The following is a 17,586-nucleotide window of genomic DNA, read 5'->3' on the forward strand; positions in this document are numbered from 1 at the left end:
TTCTTTGCAAGAGGTTGATTTCCCCAGAAAATAATTCCATATGCCATCAAAGAATGGAAGTAACCATAGTATGCAGCTTTTTTAATGCTTAAGTTTACACTGTCAGAGATGATTCGCATTGCAAAAACTGAAGAGCTGAGTCTCTTGTAAAGATCTAAAATGTGATGGGACCAGTTTACTCTACAGTCAATCTTCACGCCTAGAAACTTTGTTACTTCCACTCTTTCTATGACCTGTGTGGCATATTTAACAGTCATTTCTTCCTCATTATTTATTTATGAAATATCCAGGTGCACTGCTATGTAAGTTGTTTGTGTTTTATTTTATTCACAATGAGCCCATTTCGGCAACTTGCCATCGTCAGGTGCTCTGTAAATACATGGATAAGTGATGGTCTTATTATAATGGTTTTGTAACTACGAACTGAGAATTTATAATATATTCTTAGGTGTTTTACCTTACATGTGACATCGTTGCTGTCATGTCCTGTCTGTTTTGTAATTATTGATTCTTCCAGGTATAGAGTGGACATATAAATCAGATGTTACTACGTTACTTTTCTGACAGTTAGATGACAGTGGGTCAGCGATGTCATATGTTTACATAGTTACCACTATAAACAAAGGATGTATGAAAGTCAGTTGTTTATTATAACTACTTTTCATGTAGGTTTGTTTCTGATTACGTTTTTGCCTAAAGTTAGTTTTAGTTTTATTTTACGTTTTTAATTTTTCGTAATAATTGTCATCTATGATTTATGTTGGTGTTCTGTCTCTGTTTTGCACTACTCATGTTATCGCTGTTGCTATGGATATGTGTTGTTTAGAGTCGCTGATATTAAATTTACCCGTTTTCCCGATTTATAATGTGAATAAAGTTTTCTATATAATTTTTGTGCTTTAGGTCGGTTTGTTCGTTCAGTAAATTTGTTGGGTTGCTGTATGCATGTGAATATATCTCTATTTCCTCCAGGATGTTCAACAGTGTTCCCTTTTGCGTGATATGTAGGATTTCAAGTGCTTCGTTTATGGGTTTTACATAGTGTTTCTCAGCTTGTAAATGTTGAAAAAATGTAGATGGGTTGTTTTCACTTTCTCTGGTGTGCTCTTTATATCTAATTTTGAAGTTTCTACCAGTTTGCCCTATGTAGAATTTTTGGCATGTGTTACATGAAATTTTGTAAACGCCAGGATTGTTGTGTATGGGAATTTTCGAGCTGCCGTTGTGGGTTTTATGTTTGAGGTTGTGTGTGTTTTGAAATGCAAATGTGATGTCGGTTTTGTTGAATAATTTGTTAATTTTGTTCGAGATGTTTCCTAGATAGGTCGTGGTTACGTATTTTGTTTTCTTCGTTTTTGTTGTGTGTGTGCTTAATGTTATTTCTTTATGTATGTTGTGCCTTTCAGGTTTTGTTTTATTTTGGTATAATTGTGTTACAATTTTGGGGTCATAATCATTTTGCTGGGCTATGTATTCTAAGATTTTTATTTCCCTCTGGATTGCTTCATCTTCTAATGGTAAGTTTATTAGTCTGTTTAGCATTGTGTGAAAGAATGCGAGTTTGTGGGCTTTTGGATGACATGAGTGTGCATTAATAATACAGTCTGTTGTGGTAGGCTTTCTGTAAATTTGGAAGCAATGTTTGTTGTTAGTGTTCTTAATAGTTAGGTCGAGGAAGTTAATTGTTTTGTTAGTTTCGTGTTCTATGGTGAATTTCATTTTGGGGTGCAACTGATTGAGTGCTTTATGTATTTCGTCGATGTCAGTTAAGTTACCTTCTATAAGCATTATAGTGTCGTCTATATATCTGTAATAATATATGATTTTTTGATTAGTATTGTTTTTTGTTTCAAAAAATTTTTCTTCCAAGCTGTTGAGGAATATGTCGGCTATGGTTCCAGCAATACTACATCCCATTTCGACTCCATCTTTCTGTGCATATATTTTATTATCAAACTCGAAGTAATTTTGGTTTAGGACAAGTTTCGTTAGTTGCAAAATTTCTGTAGTGGCTTGTTCAGTTTTGGCAGTTGGGGTGAACTGAATATAATTAGTCTTACTAAGGTTAAGTGAAAGACCATTTGCAGTAAACCATTTCATTAAATCTATAAGAATAGTATTAACAGACTCTTGAACATTTTCACATTTAAGACCATTAACCATTATGTTAGTATCATCTGCAAAGATGGTAAAATTGCACTGAATCATTGAAGAATAAGGTAAATCATTTATAAATAACAGGAACAGTAAAGGACCAAGAATAGAGCCCTGTGGAACTCCACAATTTATGTCTCTCCATTCCGATGAAATCATTTCACCACACAGATTGTCTGACTTATCTAAGACTACTTTCTGTTTCCTCTCTGTCAGGTATGACTGAAGCCAGTTATTTGCTAAACCACTTATTCCTAGATGGTCTGCCTTCAGTAACAGTATTTGGTGGTTCACAGTGTCAAAGGCTTTACATAAATCACAAAATAACCCTGTTGTCACCATTTTCTCATTTAGAGATTGCAAAACCTTATCTATAAAAGCATATATTGCTTGTTCAGTTGACAGACCTTTCCGAAAACCAAACTGATGTTTGCTGAGAATATTGAATTTATGTAGGTGTTCTAAAATTCTAGAATACATGAGCTTTTCAAGTACCTTTGAAAACACAGTCAGGAGAGATATTGGTCTGAAATTTTTAAGATCAGTTTTCTCCCCTTTCTTAAAGAGAGGCTTCATGATAGCATACTTTAGTCTATCAGGAACAATTCCTTGCTGCAAAGAGGCATTGAAAATATGACACAGTATATTGCTTACAGAAGTACAACACTGCTTTAACAATTTGCTAGAAATATTGTCTACTCCACAGGAGTTCTTGGTTTTCATGGAGGCAATTGTTCTTTCAGTTTCTGATACTGTAACAGGTCTAATATGCATTTGGATGATTTTGTTAGGGAAAGCATTTCGCAAAAAGGTCAGGGCATCGTTCACAGAACCCTTGCAGCCTATTTGCTCAGACACTGACAGGAAGTGTTTATTAAAGATTTCAGCTATGATCTCAGGATTTTGCACAAGATTCCCTTCATGTTTGATTATGAAGTTTTCTACAGCTGTTTTTTTATTGTTCCCTGTCTCCTTGTTAACTATTTGCCAGACAGTCTTCATTTTATTATTGGAGTTATCAATTTCTTTTACATAATACAGTGCTTTTGATGTCTGAATAACTTTCTTTAGGATTTTACAATACATGTTATAATGGCTGATTAATTCTCTGTCCCTTGACCCTCTGGTTGCAACATAAAGTTCTCTCTTATATTTACATGACACTCGAATACCCTTTGTGATCCATGGCTTCTTTAAGGACGAGGAAATATTGTTCCTAACAAACTTTTTAGGAAAAGCTTCTTCGAAGTGGGATAGGAATTCATTTATGAATATGTTGAACTTTGTATCAACATCATCTACTCTGCGAACTGAATTCCAATCTTCATGCTGCAGCTTATGGTTAAAAAATTCCAGGGTCTCTTTGTTCATAAGTCTGATTGCCTTCCAGGATGGGACTGCTTTCTTGACAGGTCTGTAGTCATGTAGAGTGAGGAGCTGTCCATCATTGTCTGATATGCCATTTACTATTGCAGTGACAGTGAAGTTCTGGTATAAATTTACATCTAAAAATATATTGTCTATCAGAGATTGACAGTCAGGTGTGATCCTAGTAGGAAAGTCAACCACTGATGTAAGATTGTAGGAACTCAGCAAATTCTGGAGCTCTACTTTGTTGTTGCATTCCATTGCGAAGTTGACATTAAAGTCCCCAAGTAAGATAATGTCATTATTTTTAGAAAATAAGGTTGATAGTAACAATTCTAACTGAACCATAAAGACTGTGAAATTGGTTCCTGGTGCCCTGTACACTGTAACTACTATTAATTTGGAACTGTTTAATGTCACTTCTATTGCACACACTTTGTGGGGCGGCGAAGAAGTCGTTGTTTAATGTTGAATGAAAGTTGAACATTGCCACCTTAAATCACGCGAGCCTGGCAACTAATTTGGTGGCCAGTCAGAAAGCGAAGGGAAACTTACTGACCTTAGTTCCCAGTCTGCACGGCCACATTCCTGTACAGCCCAGCTAAACGAAAAATATCCATAGTTCTTCACGGGATTAGGGCTGCTTCAATAAAATTTAAAGTTCCAAACAAGATTTTATTATCTTAAAGGCTCACACAAATTACTCGAAACTTCTGAAAATGCTAAAGACATTAAATATTGTTAATTCAGCCAATCGTTTAATAGTTCAGAGGCGACTTCTACAGCAAGTTCCTCCCGAATAGTTCATTACTCTAACTAACGGTGCTCTATTAATAGTTCGCAATAATGTTAAAAAAAAAAAAGATTAATGCTCGCCTTAAAAGTGGAGTTAGTCACCACTTGCCACGCGGAATTATACTTCACACGGACGGCACAATAACAGTTTGTTACCGAAGTCTTAAACGATCCAGGACGGTGTACAGTCCTCGCGATTTTCAATGTCCGTTTACATTGCTAAGTACGCGCATGTCACAGCCCGCTATGACGTCACCCGAGGCGAGGCGCGATCGGACGTTAAGCTCGCGTGGACTAGGCGTTGGTCTAATGCGGAGTGAGCTTACTAGAGAGAGAGAGAGAGAGAGAGAGCTGGTCTGATGGGTATTTAACCCCTGTGTTCGAAGGACCGGATCTGTCTTGATCCCTGCCTTCTGTCTGATGATATGTGGTAACAAAATGATGGGATGATAGGGTCATGAGTGTATGTAGATGTTTGTTGTTTAAGTTTAAGTGAGTGTTATGATGTTTTTATTTTATTTTATTTTTGTTTTGTATACTGTTTATCATGGTATGTTGTAGTTTCTGGTGTTTGTCGTGATGGGAAATCTCGTTCTTGGGTCGGGTGGATTTTGTCCCAGATTTCTGATGAGTGGGTGGTTCGAATCCGTGGTTTGGTGGAAAAACTTTATGGACTTTCGTTGGATGATTTCCGGGATTTTGAGTATGTTATGATTTGTGTATATGTCTCGGTTTGTCTGGTACCGGCTAGCATCAGCAGCAATTCTGAAGAATTTGTTCTGCACCCTTTGTACTTTTGTTATGTTGGTGTCTGCGGCCATTGACCAGATTTCAGAGCCGTAAGTGATGGCTGGTTCTATGATGGTTTTGAAGATCTTCTTTTTGGCGCGCATATTTATTCTGTTACCTTTAATGATGGGGTACAGTCTGAATATTGCTCCTGCAGCCTTGTTACAAATGTGTGTAACATGGTCTCTAAATGTCAACCTCTTGTCCAGCTTGATACCTAGATACTTTATTGTGTCTGACCATGGAAGATTGTTATTTCTGAAGCGTATATGTAGGTTAGGAGGTATTCTTTTGAATGTGAATAGTATTGCTTGGGTTTTCTCCGCGTTTATTGTTATTTTCCATTGGTTAGCCCATTTCTGGATGGATTGTAGGTGTTGCTCTATTTTTGTGACTATATATTGCAGGTTTGAACTGCTGCGGTACACTGCAGTGTCGTCTGCAAATAGTGACAAGTGTCCTCCCAGCTGTTTGGGGATATCATTTGTGTATATTGAGTAGAGGATGGGCCCCAGCACTGAGCCTTGCGGGACTCCAGCCTCTATGGATCTAGTGTTACTTGCCGCTCCTGGTACATGGACATAGAATGCTCTGTTGCGGAGAAAAGAAGCAATAATGTGGACGATGTGGTTGGGGCAGTTGTAGTGATGAAGCTTGTAAATAAGGCCCTGATGCCATACCTTATCGAATGCTTTTTCAATGTCAAGCAGGACTGCTCCAGTACTGTGTCTAATGTTTCTGGCCTGACATATGTGCTCGACTAGTCTGGTCACCTGGTGGATGGTACTGTGTTCTTCGCGGAATCCGAATTGTTCTGGGATGATTATGTTGTTATCCTTTAGGAATTTCTTCAGTTCCGTTTGAATGAGCTTTTCGAGGACTTTTCCTAGGAAGTCTAACAAGGAAATTGGCCTATAGTTTTGCGGAAATAATAAGTCCTTATTTGGCTTTGGTAATGTGATGATTCGGGCCTGTTTCCAAGTTTTGGGAAAGTAATTTAATCTTAAGCAAGCATTATATATTGATGTTAGATAATTGATAGTTGCTGGAGGTAGATGATGTAGTAGTTGCGGTTTGATGGAATCTGGGCCTGATGCCTTCTTAGGATGTATGTTTCTGATGTGGTATGATATGGTTTCTGCGTTTATTGGATTGAAAGATGTTCTGATCGGGGCACTTAGGATGCTGTTTACCCTTCTGAGTACCATTTCCTGGTGATCATCACTTTCGTCATCTACCGCTTCTGGTGCTTGGAATTGCCTTTCTAGCGAATCCGCCAGTGCTTCAGCTCGGTCTGTGGGGTCGTAGACTATTCCACGTTCCCCATGGAGCGGCTGTATAGATGTTTCGTTTAGTTTACGAGTTTTAAGAATTTTCCAGAATTTTTCCTGGTTCCTTTCTGCTTCTCGTAACGTTTCCTCCCATGCCTCGCTACGGTGGTTTTGGAGCTCTCTTTTGATCCTCCTGGCCAATTGTTCTGACTTTCGTCGGTCGGCTGGGTCCCTGTAGTTTTGCCATCTCTTTCTGGTGTTTCTTTTTTCCTCTATTAGGTTCCGGATGTGTGGGGGTAGTGTGTCTCTACCTGTGGTGTGGGTTATTGTTGTTGTAGATCTTTTGCTGCAATCCTTTATGATTGTGGTGATTTCTTCTATGGCTCTGTTGATTTGGGCTTTTGATTGAAGAGGAGGTAGTTCTGGAGTGTATGCTGTGAGTAGTTGGTTGTACTTTATCCAGTTTGTTGTGGATTCCTTGATGGTTCTGTTGTCATGAAAGTTGACCAGGTTTCCATTGATTTCTAATATTACGGGGTGGTGGTCTGAGTCCAAGTCGTTAACCACCTCGGTTGTCGTATTCCATGTCAGATTTTTTGATAGAAAAATATCCAGTATGTCTGGGCGGCATCTTGTGTCGTAGTGAATGTGTGTTGGCCTGTCTGGAGCTATGATGGAGATGTTCGGCTTGTTGTCCAGAAATCTACGGAGCGTTCTGCCATTGGTGTTTGTGGCATGACAATTCCAGGATCTGTGTTTAGCATTTAGGTCACCACCGATCAGAACTTTTTGATGCATTTGGAAAAGGTTCTCAAGGTCTTGCGGACATATGCTCCTTCCTGTAGGTGGATTGTAAGCTGCTGCTATGGTAATGGTTTTGTTGAATAATCTTGTTTCAATTGCTGTTGATTCCATTCTAGTGAGATGAGGTGAGGTGATACGTCTGTGTACAATTTTGTTTTTGACCAGAATGGCTGTTCCTCCACCTGGTCTGTTCGGTCTGTCATTTCTGTGGACCACATAATTCCTGATTTTGAAGGTCTGGTTTGGTTGCAGGTGAGTCTCTGTGATGAGCGCAATGTCGATCTTTTGCTCATCTAGGAATTCCGCTAGAGTGTGTTTTTGAGTTATAATGCCATTGGCATTCCAATTCATGATTTTTACTGCTTTATTTGCCGCCAAGAATGCTAACAGCGGCTTGAAATAAAATTGTGATTTTGGTGAAATTGTCCTGTGCTTGTCTTAGCTGCTCTGCTGCTGTCTTGATTGTGCTTAATATGTTTGGAATGTCAAATTGCGTGATGAATCCTAGGAGTTCTTTGATGTCTGAACCAATACCTGATGCTGGTTGTGATGTGGGTTCGGAGGTGTTGCTGTTTTCTTCTGTTGTGAGGGTATTGTTTGGTTTTGCCCATCCTCTTGTTTTCCGCAGTGCTGGAAAGTTTGTGGGATTTAGTTGTACTGTTTGTTTGGCTCTTTCCTCCTCCAGCCTGTTTTGTGCAGGGGTTTTCGCTTTCTTTCTCTCTTGCTGAGTCTGCAAGAGTTTTAAATATACTGGGCATTTTTTGAAGCTACTCGTGTGTTCTCCTTTGCAGTGGTAGCAAGTTGGTTTTGCTTCTGGTTTCTTTAGGCAGTCTGCTGTTTTGTGTTGTTGCCCGCATTTGACACAATTTGGACGAAGGGTGCAGTTACGCGACCCATGTCCATAACCCTGGCAATTGTGGCATTGGGTCAATCCCTGTGGACTTCGATATGTTTCAACTGTCACCTGCATGTGAAACATTGCTTTGAGGTCGTATATTCTTTTCGCCTCTTCGGTATTTTCAAGTGTAACTTGAAAGTGACGTAAAGTCACTTTTTTCTGAGTGTTTTCATCGAATGATGTCATGTGCGCTACTTTGATGACAGGTAAGTTGTGATACTACTGCCTCTGCCGCTCTTTTTATATAGCTCCGGCGCGTACCGCCAAGAGAGCATCTGTTCTTTCCGTTCCTATGCAGATGCCTGCAGCCTCCAAATGATCGCTATCTCAGGCACATAATCTTAAATATCACATTTAATAATAGCTTTACAAACTTCTCAATTTTTGTATACATACATCTGAGCAGTACAGAAGCACGTAGAAAATCTCAGCCCGCTAAAATTAAAACTTTACTCTCTAGAATTTTTACAATGGAACTAACGGTAGATTGTTACCTCTGAACCATAGCTTTATCAAGACTTGTATCAGCTGTTAATTATGCTACAAGACTAAAACTTGGTGTAGCTTTGTTAATTGTCCTATCTGATCATTGGTCTTAAAGAATTTGTTTTATCATTAAAATTTAAAGTACTTAATCTATAATGCTTATGTACATTTTACTCACAAAAGTAGTTTTTACTAAATTACTAAAAAACTAGAAGAGGTAACTGATTGTGGTATTTCCATTATTATTATTAGGGTGAACTGAAGCATCCTACCAATTTTCAATATTGTAGCTCTATTATTTCGCGCCTCTGATTTTTCTTTCAAAACGTGAATTTTACGTAAACTACTAATTTTATAACATTAAGATTTGTTACCTGAAACATTATTACATAGAACTATACTTTAACAAAGTTTTACACACAAATCTTAATTTTTACTTTTATGTTAAATGTGGTGCAATACTATATGCAGGCGCGTTACGATGACGTGACGCTACTAGCAGTGAACTAGGGTAAGTCCCGTGCACTCGCTCGCCTCTGTATCTTATACATGATACAGCGCTTGCTTTGCTTCATCACCCCCTTTTTAATTTTCGTGAAAATCTATTTTTGAACAAAATTAAATTTCTAAAAGAACAAACAAGCGATGGATTACTTTAGTATACCTCTTTCAACTTAAGTTGCTTCTTCTTAGGAAATTCCTTATTACTACATACACAAAATAACCATACTCATATACACATAGAAAACCTAGTACAGAAGACATTCACAAATTATTTACATACATTTACATGGAAATATAAATTTTTCAATGGTTACAAAATAGTTATTTTTTTTTCTTTAAAATCAGTCTCTTCCTGAAAAAGAAAATACACACGACTTTTATCACTGCAACGCACTCACATTTTTCTTTTACTATAATACTCGGCACTGTGGTGGGTGTCCTATTGTAACACTCATTTAATTTCACTGATTGACAAAATTGTGGGAGGAAATTGTATTCACTGTGGTTTGCGTCTCTACTTCCAATCTCCCTACCGCTTGTTGTCAGTCATTCATGCAGCCTGCATGTCCCTGAGAAACAGACAATACAGTCTAAGTTTCTGTTTTCAACTTATATCTAAGGTAGGACAAAGTACATTTTATAGTTTATATTCTGGCACTATTTTACTAATTGTGAAGTTGTCAGAAAGACATTTAGCACTAAGTCGTATCTGATACAATAGCTCCTACTTTCTTCTTTCATAAATAATCTTTTAGGTTCCTAAATAGTGAAAATTCTTTTAGCAAATTAATATATTAAGATCTTGCTTCAACTTAGAAAATTGAGTAACCTTTTAGTTTTAATGTACTCTGGCTTAATTATCGTATGGATTAGTTCATCAAAGAAGTCATTTGCTGACCAGCACTTTGCTTTATTGTATGAATTACTAAAGAAATTAGTTATTTTCAGTATACCGATTCCAAATTTCTGCATTTTCCAATATTTGTGTGTTTCTGTTGTCTGTTTAACTATTTATTTGCCTCAAGCAAGATTTAGCGTTTTTCACCATTTCACGAGACGTGAGGGAATTATTCTTTAATCCTACATCATTTACTTCAATTTACTTACTTCACTTCTTCACCTTATTCATTTTCTCCCTTTTCTTCCAGATTCAAAATACTTCATTTCTCCACTTCTTTCTCCCTTTTCCTTTTGTCAGCCTATTGACGTCCTGTTTCTATATATTTGGTGCGATCCTCACACCACTTCCACATATCTCCATTTATTTAATTCTAAAATGCCATTGCTTGCCTCTATGAGCATTACCTTCTTACGCTGTTTTCCTTCAGACAACCTTATTTCTAGCAACATTCTACCTTCTGCATAATCTCATGGATTATTCATATTCATACCGTACTTCGTATACTGCAAAGTGTCTCTCTTAGTTGTAGTTTCTAACCCTTTACAATTACATGAAATATTTTAATTTATTTATTTTAGCCATGTTTGCCTCTTATTGGTACTCAGACTTTTGTTTTGCCATTCACTAGGTAGATCCTTACTAAGAATACTTAAAACCTAATAGCATATATACAACATGAAGACATGTGTGATTCTTACCTGTTATGATAGACCAGAAGAAGGGAATGAAACTTGAAAAGGAAATAAAGTTTCACCCAGCTGGGACTGCACGGTACGCCAAACCGTGTATCCGCCAAAGAGTGGCAGACTCCCTACAGTAATTAATTACTGTTAATTTTAAATTCCTTTAGATCCACAATATTTCTTAGACCTAGTTCTCTCTTACTCTTTGGATATTCCAAACGATAGGCATTTGCATGAGGTTTACTTACTATTCTAAATGGTCCATGATATACATGCATAAACTTTTTAGTTTCTGCAGAAATTTTCTTTGATTTTTCTTTTGTTTTGACCAGCACTAGCTCACCAATTTTAAAACTAGTGGGGGAAGCCCTTGCATCATGCCTCTTTTTCCTATCTAAAGCTCTTTTGCGTATATTTGCCCTGGCCTGTGCTTTCTTCTCATCCAATGTACTCTGACTTAGAACTGGAAAGTCAATCATACTCGGAATGATATTATGTGGTTCCTGATTGAACATCAGCTCACATGGAGCAAAACCTGTGGCATCGTGTTTCAGATTATTAATTATCTCTTCAAAATACTTAATATGATCAGCCCATGTTGAATGCTTCCTAGCACAGTAGGTTCTACATAGTCTATTCAGTTCTCGCATAACCCTTTCACTCATATTTCCTTGCGGAAAGTATGCTGAAATCCTTATATGCCGAGTTCCACTCCTTTCAAGACACAACTTAAATTTTTCTGATACAAATTGAGGACCATTATCTGACAATAGGTTCTTTGGCTTGCCAATTTTCACAAAATAATCTTTCTCCAATTTATCTACAAGTGTTTTGGCATTGGCTCTCTTAATCGGATACAGTTTAACATATTTACTAAACCCATCAATCACCACAAAAACATACGTACATCCTCCTTTAGATGTCGGGAGAGGTCCAAAAAGATCAACTGCACATAACTCTAAGGGTTCACTTGGGTCTATGTGATGCATATCCCCTTGCACTATTTTATTTACTGCTCTTACCTTTTGACAAATAACACAGGATGCTAACCTTTCTGCAACTGTACGATGCATGTTATCAAAGATGACTTTCTCATTTAGTTTAGCAATGCACTTTTTTGTACCATAATGACCATACCTTAGATGTACATAATCTATTAGCAGATCTACGTGCTGTGAAGGAAAACACACTTTCCATTCTGCTAAAGTTACCTTCCTCCTACGGAACAAAATTCCTTTGTGTAGACAGTAATATTGTGCTACCTTTGGATAATTAGGGTCCCCTAAATAGCTTTTAACTAGCTTCAAGGCAGCAAGGCACCGTTGACCGCTCGGCGCAGCCGGCAGCTGTCTCGCAGATCAGCGCAGCTCCGCGATGACGCACCGTCTTCCTTTAGTCTCAGCGCCGTCGGCAGCCGCGATCCAGCATCGTCGCCTTCCTCACCATCGTCACTAACCAACGTACAGCGGTAGACACTTATTGTTTATACACTACACCCGCCTTTACTGGTAACACTGTTCCCACACTAGTTCAATTCAGTGTCCTGTTATTGCCTACCGAGTTCGTTAATTTATACCAATCGCTTTCACACATCGAGCACTTTTATTTGCTTTTAATTCAGTTTTCCCGGCCGATAAGCACCATATGTGGGGCGGCGAAGAAGTCGTTGTTTAATGTTGAATGAAAGTTGAACATTGCCACCTTAAATCACGCGAGCCTGGCAACTAATTTGGTGGCCAGTCAGAAAGCGAAGGGAAACTTACTGACCTTAGTTCCCAGTCTGCACGGCCACATTCCTGTACAGCCCAGCTAAACGAAAAATATCCATAGTTCTTCACGGGATTAGGGCTGCTTCAATAAAATTTAAAGTTCCAAACAAGATTTTATTATCTTAAAGGCTCACACAAATTACTCGAAACTTCTGAAAATGCTAAAGACATTAAATATTGTTAATTCAGCCAATCGTTTAATAGTTCAGAGGCGACTTCTACAGCAAGTTCCTCCCGAATAGTTCATTACTCTAACTAACGGTGCTCTATTAATAGTTCGCAATAATGTTAAAAAAAAAAAGATTAATGCTCGCCTTAAAAGTGGAGTTAGTCACCACTTGCCACGCGGAATTATACTTCACACGGACGGCACAATAACAGTTTGTTACCGAAGTCTAAACGATCCAGGACGGTGTACAGTCCTCGCGATTTTCAATGTCCGTTTACATTGCTAAGTACGCGCATGTCACAGCCCGCTATGACGTCACCCGAGGCGAGGCGCGATCGGACGTTAAGCTCGCGTGGACTAGGCGTTGGTCTAATGCGGAGTGAGCTTACTACTGCCTCTGCCGCTCTTTTTATATAGCTCCGGCGCGTACCGCCAAGAGAGCATCTGTTCTTTCCGTTCCTATGCAGATTCCTGCAGCCTCCAAATGATCGCTATCTCAGGCACATAATCTTAAATATCACATTTAATAATAGCTTTACAAACTTCTCAATTTTTGTATACATACATCTGAGCAGTACAGAAGCACGTAGAAAATCTCAGCCCGCTAAAATTAAAACTTTACTCTCTAGAATTTTTACAATGGAACTAACGGTAGATTGTTACCTCTGAACCATAGCTTTATCAAGACTTGTATCAGCTGTTAATTATGCTACAAGACTAAAACTTGGTGTAGCTTTGTTAATTGTCCTATCTGATCATTGGTCTTAAAGAATTTGTTTTATCATTAAAATTTAAAGTACTTAATCTATAATGCTTATGTACATTTTACTCACAAAAGTAGTTTTTACTAAATTACTAAAAAACTAGAAGAGGTAACTGATTGTGGTATTTCCATTATTATTATTAGGGTGAACTGAAGCATCCTACCAATTTTCAATATTGTAGCTCTATTATTTCGCGCCTCTGATTTTTCTTTCAAAACGTGAATTTTACGTAAACTACTAATTTTATAACATTAAGATTTGTTACCTGAAACATTATTACATAGAACTATACTTTAACAAAGTTTTACACACAAATCTTAATTTTTACTTTTATGTTAAATGTGGTGCAATACTATATGCAGGCGCGTTACGATGACGTGACGCTACTAGCAGTGAACTAGGGTAAGTCCCGTGCACTCGCTCGCCTCTGTATCTTATACAAGATACTGCGCTTGCTTTGCTTCAACTTCAAACTGTTGGTCACTACAATATTTCCTTACATCTACAGATCTAAAAGTTAAATTATTCTTAATGAAAATTACTACTCCACCTTTTCTCAAGCTATCTCTACAGTAGTAGGTGGCAAGGCTATAACTGTCTATATGTAACATTTCAATTCCTTCTGTAATATGGTGTTCTGAGAAACATAAGATCTGAGCATTGTTCATAAAGTTTTTGTTATTTATGTTAACTTCTAATTGATCTAGTTTGCTTCTTATTCCCCTTATGTTTTGATGAAAAATGGAGAAGTTGTTTGGATTATTACCTATTTTGGTGGTTTCTTCTTTCTCGTGCCTGTGGTTAAAAAATCCTTCAGATGAGGAGGACACACAACTTTACGTTTACCTCCTGTTCTCTGTGATGATGTCGATTTTTCTTCAGTAGATGCTTCCTTCTTTACTGAAGATGATGAAACTGTTGACTTGCTTGTTGATTTACCTTGAGCTGATGCTGTCAATTCCCTTGAAGATGATGGAGCTATTGACTTGCTTGCAGGTAGGGATAAGATTGCTGTTGCTGTAGGCTCCAGGGGTTGTACTGCTGTTGCAGCTGGTGTTTCTGCTGGCAGTGATATTTTTGACGAACTGCATGTAGGCAGGTGCACAAGTTGTGTTGCTGTAGGTTCACAGAGTGGAAATGCTGCCTTTTCTTCGTCTGCAGTACATGTAACCATTGAGTTATCTATGTTTGGTGAAGAAACAGAATCATCTGTGCATCTAGGTACTGAAACTTCTGATCCATTCATTTTCTTCGTTTTTGTTATTAAGCATACTGGCAGAGGGATTACAGCACGACCTTCCACTGTGTTGCAGTTAATAGTATTTAACAATTGTTTGCACATAGCTTCCTTTCCCTGTGTGTTCCTGTGCATACCATGCTTTGTAAAGTGAGCTCTCTCCATGCTGTTTGCGTCAATAAAGGTAGCCTGTGGGAAACTGCAGCAGAGTTTTCTTATTTTCCTGTTGACTTTGTTAATTTCTAGGTTAACACACGAGCTACTTATTAAGTCATGCCTATGTGGAACACTAAGCACGAAAACTTTTATATGTGAGAGTTTTTCCAAAGTTTCTTTGAGTGCTCTTGTTGCATGATGGCTTTCATTACGATAAACATCGTTTGCACCACCTATTATGACACAGACAGAGGAATTTTTTGTTAGCTTTTCACAGTTTTTCACAATCTCGCCAAGAGGTGCACCTGATTTCACAACACTAGTAATTTTGTAGCGAGATTGCATAGCTATCATTATACTGGCTACTCCTTTGGCATGGCTATCTCATAATATACATATTTCACTTTTATTTGACACTGGATTGACATTAAGTTTCTTCCCTGTAGATTTACAAGTTAAACTCACTTTTTTGAGGTTGCTGTTTTCATCATTGGCAGACTTAAACATCACACTCGCAGCATTTAATTGTTCAGTAGGCCTGTATAATAACAGCTTGCTGCACTTGTTAGTATTTGCCGAGAATAATGTTAACATAGGTTCATGATGATTTGAATGGATCGTTTCTATAGGATTAGGGAAACGATTACAAATAACACTTTCTTCCGAGTTTCTTCTTTTTTCAAAAGAACTTACCACTTTTTCAATGTCGAGGACGTATTTTCTTGCATTCTGTAAATCCTGTTTCAAACAATCTTCAACGGATTCATTGTGACCATTTAAAAATTTCGTGAGAGCAGTTACTTGTGGATCACACTGCGCCTGGCCACAACAACATGAGTGATCTGTCGTATTTATTTTACACAAACACGATGAGTGAAGCCACTTATTAATCACTGGACACAATCTGATACCTTCTATAACCTCTTCATTGCACAATACGCAATTTATATCAATAATACTACTAAATTTCGCGGAGCAGTTTACTATAACGTCTATACTCGCCGCCATCTTAATCTCATTTATACTGGATACGATGATATACACATTTTAACAGTGCTAATACTCGAACTTTCTTCATAGTTTTATGAAACACTTAAATTGCGCATACAGGAGACGGGCTTTCAAAGCTACAGTTTACTAAACTGTGAGATAGGTTCAAAGGAACAGGATACTCAGATCCGTGGGGGCTTATAGAACATCACCAGGGGGAGACTATTGTTCATAATGGGGCTCTGCCCCTTGTACATCAAAATTAGGGAGCAGGCCGCATGGTTTTGGGCTAAGAAAGGAAATGTAACGAAGATAGAAGAGATTTTAGGCACTGGGGTTAGGGACAGGGGTGAGATTCGGCAAAGGGGTGAACAACTGTGGCAAGAACTATGGGAGACGGATGAAACAGGGTGTAGGACATATGAACTTATTCCAAACATTAGGGAACGATTAAAAATGGAATACTTTGAACCCACCAGAGGACTAACCCATTTTCTCACTGGACATGGGCCTTAGCCGACATACTTATGTCGGTTCGGGAAAAGGGCGACATCCGCGTGTGAATGTGGTGAACCGGAGGGCACTCCCGATCATGTGATTTACGAGTGCCCCCTCTTCAATGATGTTGCTTCCACACTATGTGACCAACTACCTGACCATGACACATACCACCTCATAAGACAACAAGACTCTTTTCAAACTCTAAATAAACTAGCAGACGAGGTATCACGAAAAGTGCTAAAGGAATACCTGAGGGAAATAAATTAACATAAATTAAAATAAAACTAGAGAAATTCTGATACCAAACACGCATCCTGCTCCTCTACCGCCTGCGCGTGGATAGGCCGGCCTTAATAGTCTGGAATCCGCCACGTGCGGAACTAGGAGGAGTGGGGAATAACATCACGGACTGGACGGTGCACCGGAAATGACTTAGGTTAGATTTAGTTAGTAGAAATTAGATCAGGAAATTAGTATTAGGAACCTGCAGCGAATAACATCCTGGCCTGCCCAGTGTCAGGGGCACGCCCATCGGGATTAGCTCGATGGGCAAGGCAATAAAATTGGTTTATATACATATTTCTGACACATTTGTGACGCTGCAGGCAATAGAGTTAGTTAAGATTTTAGGAATTAAATACTAATACTTGTAAGAATAGCTGGCCGTTGTAATTAGAGTATAGCAGTAGCTCACAATACACTACATTGTAATTAGCTGCAAATTGTACCTAACAAACTTACAAATTAAGACCCACTAATCATATAAGGAAGTGGGTTATATTGTATAATTATTATTATTGATGGATAATAAAGATTAAAAAAAACTTCAGCAGTTTTATCTCCAGAAACATCATAAATTCCAACGAATCTTTCCTCAATTTTGTGTGCAATACAGTACCTGAATATTATACTCATTTGACTTTTGCATGACACGTCTAATGTTTCATCAGCCTGAATTGAAATGAAATAGCAGTTATGAATTTCAGCTTTTATTTTCTCATTAACTGCCAGAGTTTTCATTTCTCTTAAATCATTCTGTATATCTTCAGAAGCTTCTTAAAGGTTGAAGATGACAGGTGGTCTGGGATTAACTGCTCTCCTTGCGCTAGTAAATCCAAATCTCGATGGCCGCGAAAGGCTAGTTCATGTTTACAAAGAAATATAATTGTCTAAATAAGACGAGCCAATACTCTCATGTTGGATGCGTCTTGTTCGTTGTATTTTATTGCTGTCGGACGAGCGGCTTCAGAAAGGACGTGCTCAATTCTACTTTTGCCTAATAACTGAAATTATTCTTTGCTCTGCAGGTGACGTTTTGATATCTGATGCTGTTGTGCTTTCCTGTCA

The 17,586-nt window shown here is 38.1% G+C and overlaps 1 protein-coding gene across 1 annotated transcript in view; it reads right to left on the reverse strand.

The window, feature by feature from the left end:
* Positions 1–17,036, reverse strand: part of LOC126282480 (uncharacterized) — a 28,600-nt gene extending 11,564 nt beyond the window's left edge. Inside the window, exon 1 of the mRNA XM_049982140.1 lies at positions 14,122–17,036. Coding sequence (XP_049838097.1) covers positions 14,122–15,102 — 981 coding nt within the window. The 5' untranslated portion in view covers positions 15,103–17,036. The remainder of the gene's footprint in view (positions 1–14,121) is intronic.
* Positions 17,037–17,586: the final 550 nt, after the last annotated feature.

This window comes from Schistocerca gregaria, chromosome 1 (genome assembly GCF_023897955.1).
Source record: "Schistocerca gregaria isolate iqSchGreg1 chromosome 1, iqSchGreg1.2, whole genome shotgun sequence".
Lineage (NCBI taxonomy): Eukaryota > Metazoa > Arthropoda > Insecta > Orthoptera > Acrididae > Schistocerca > Schistocerca gregaria.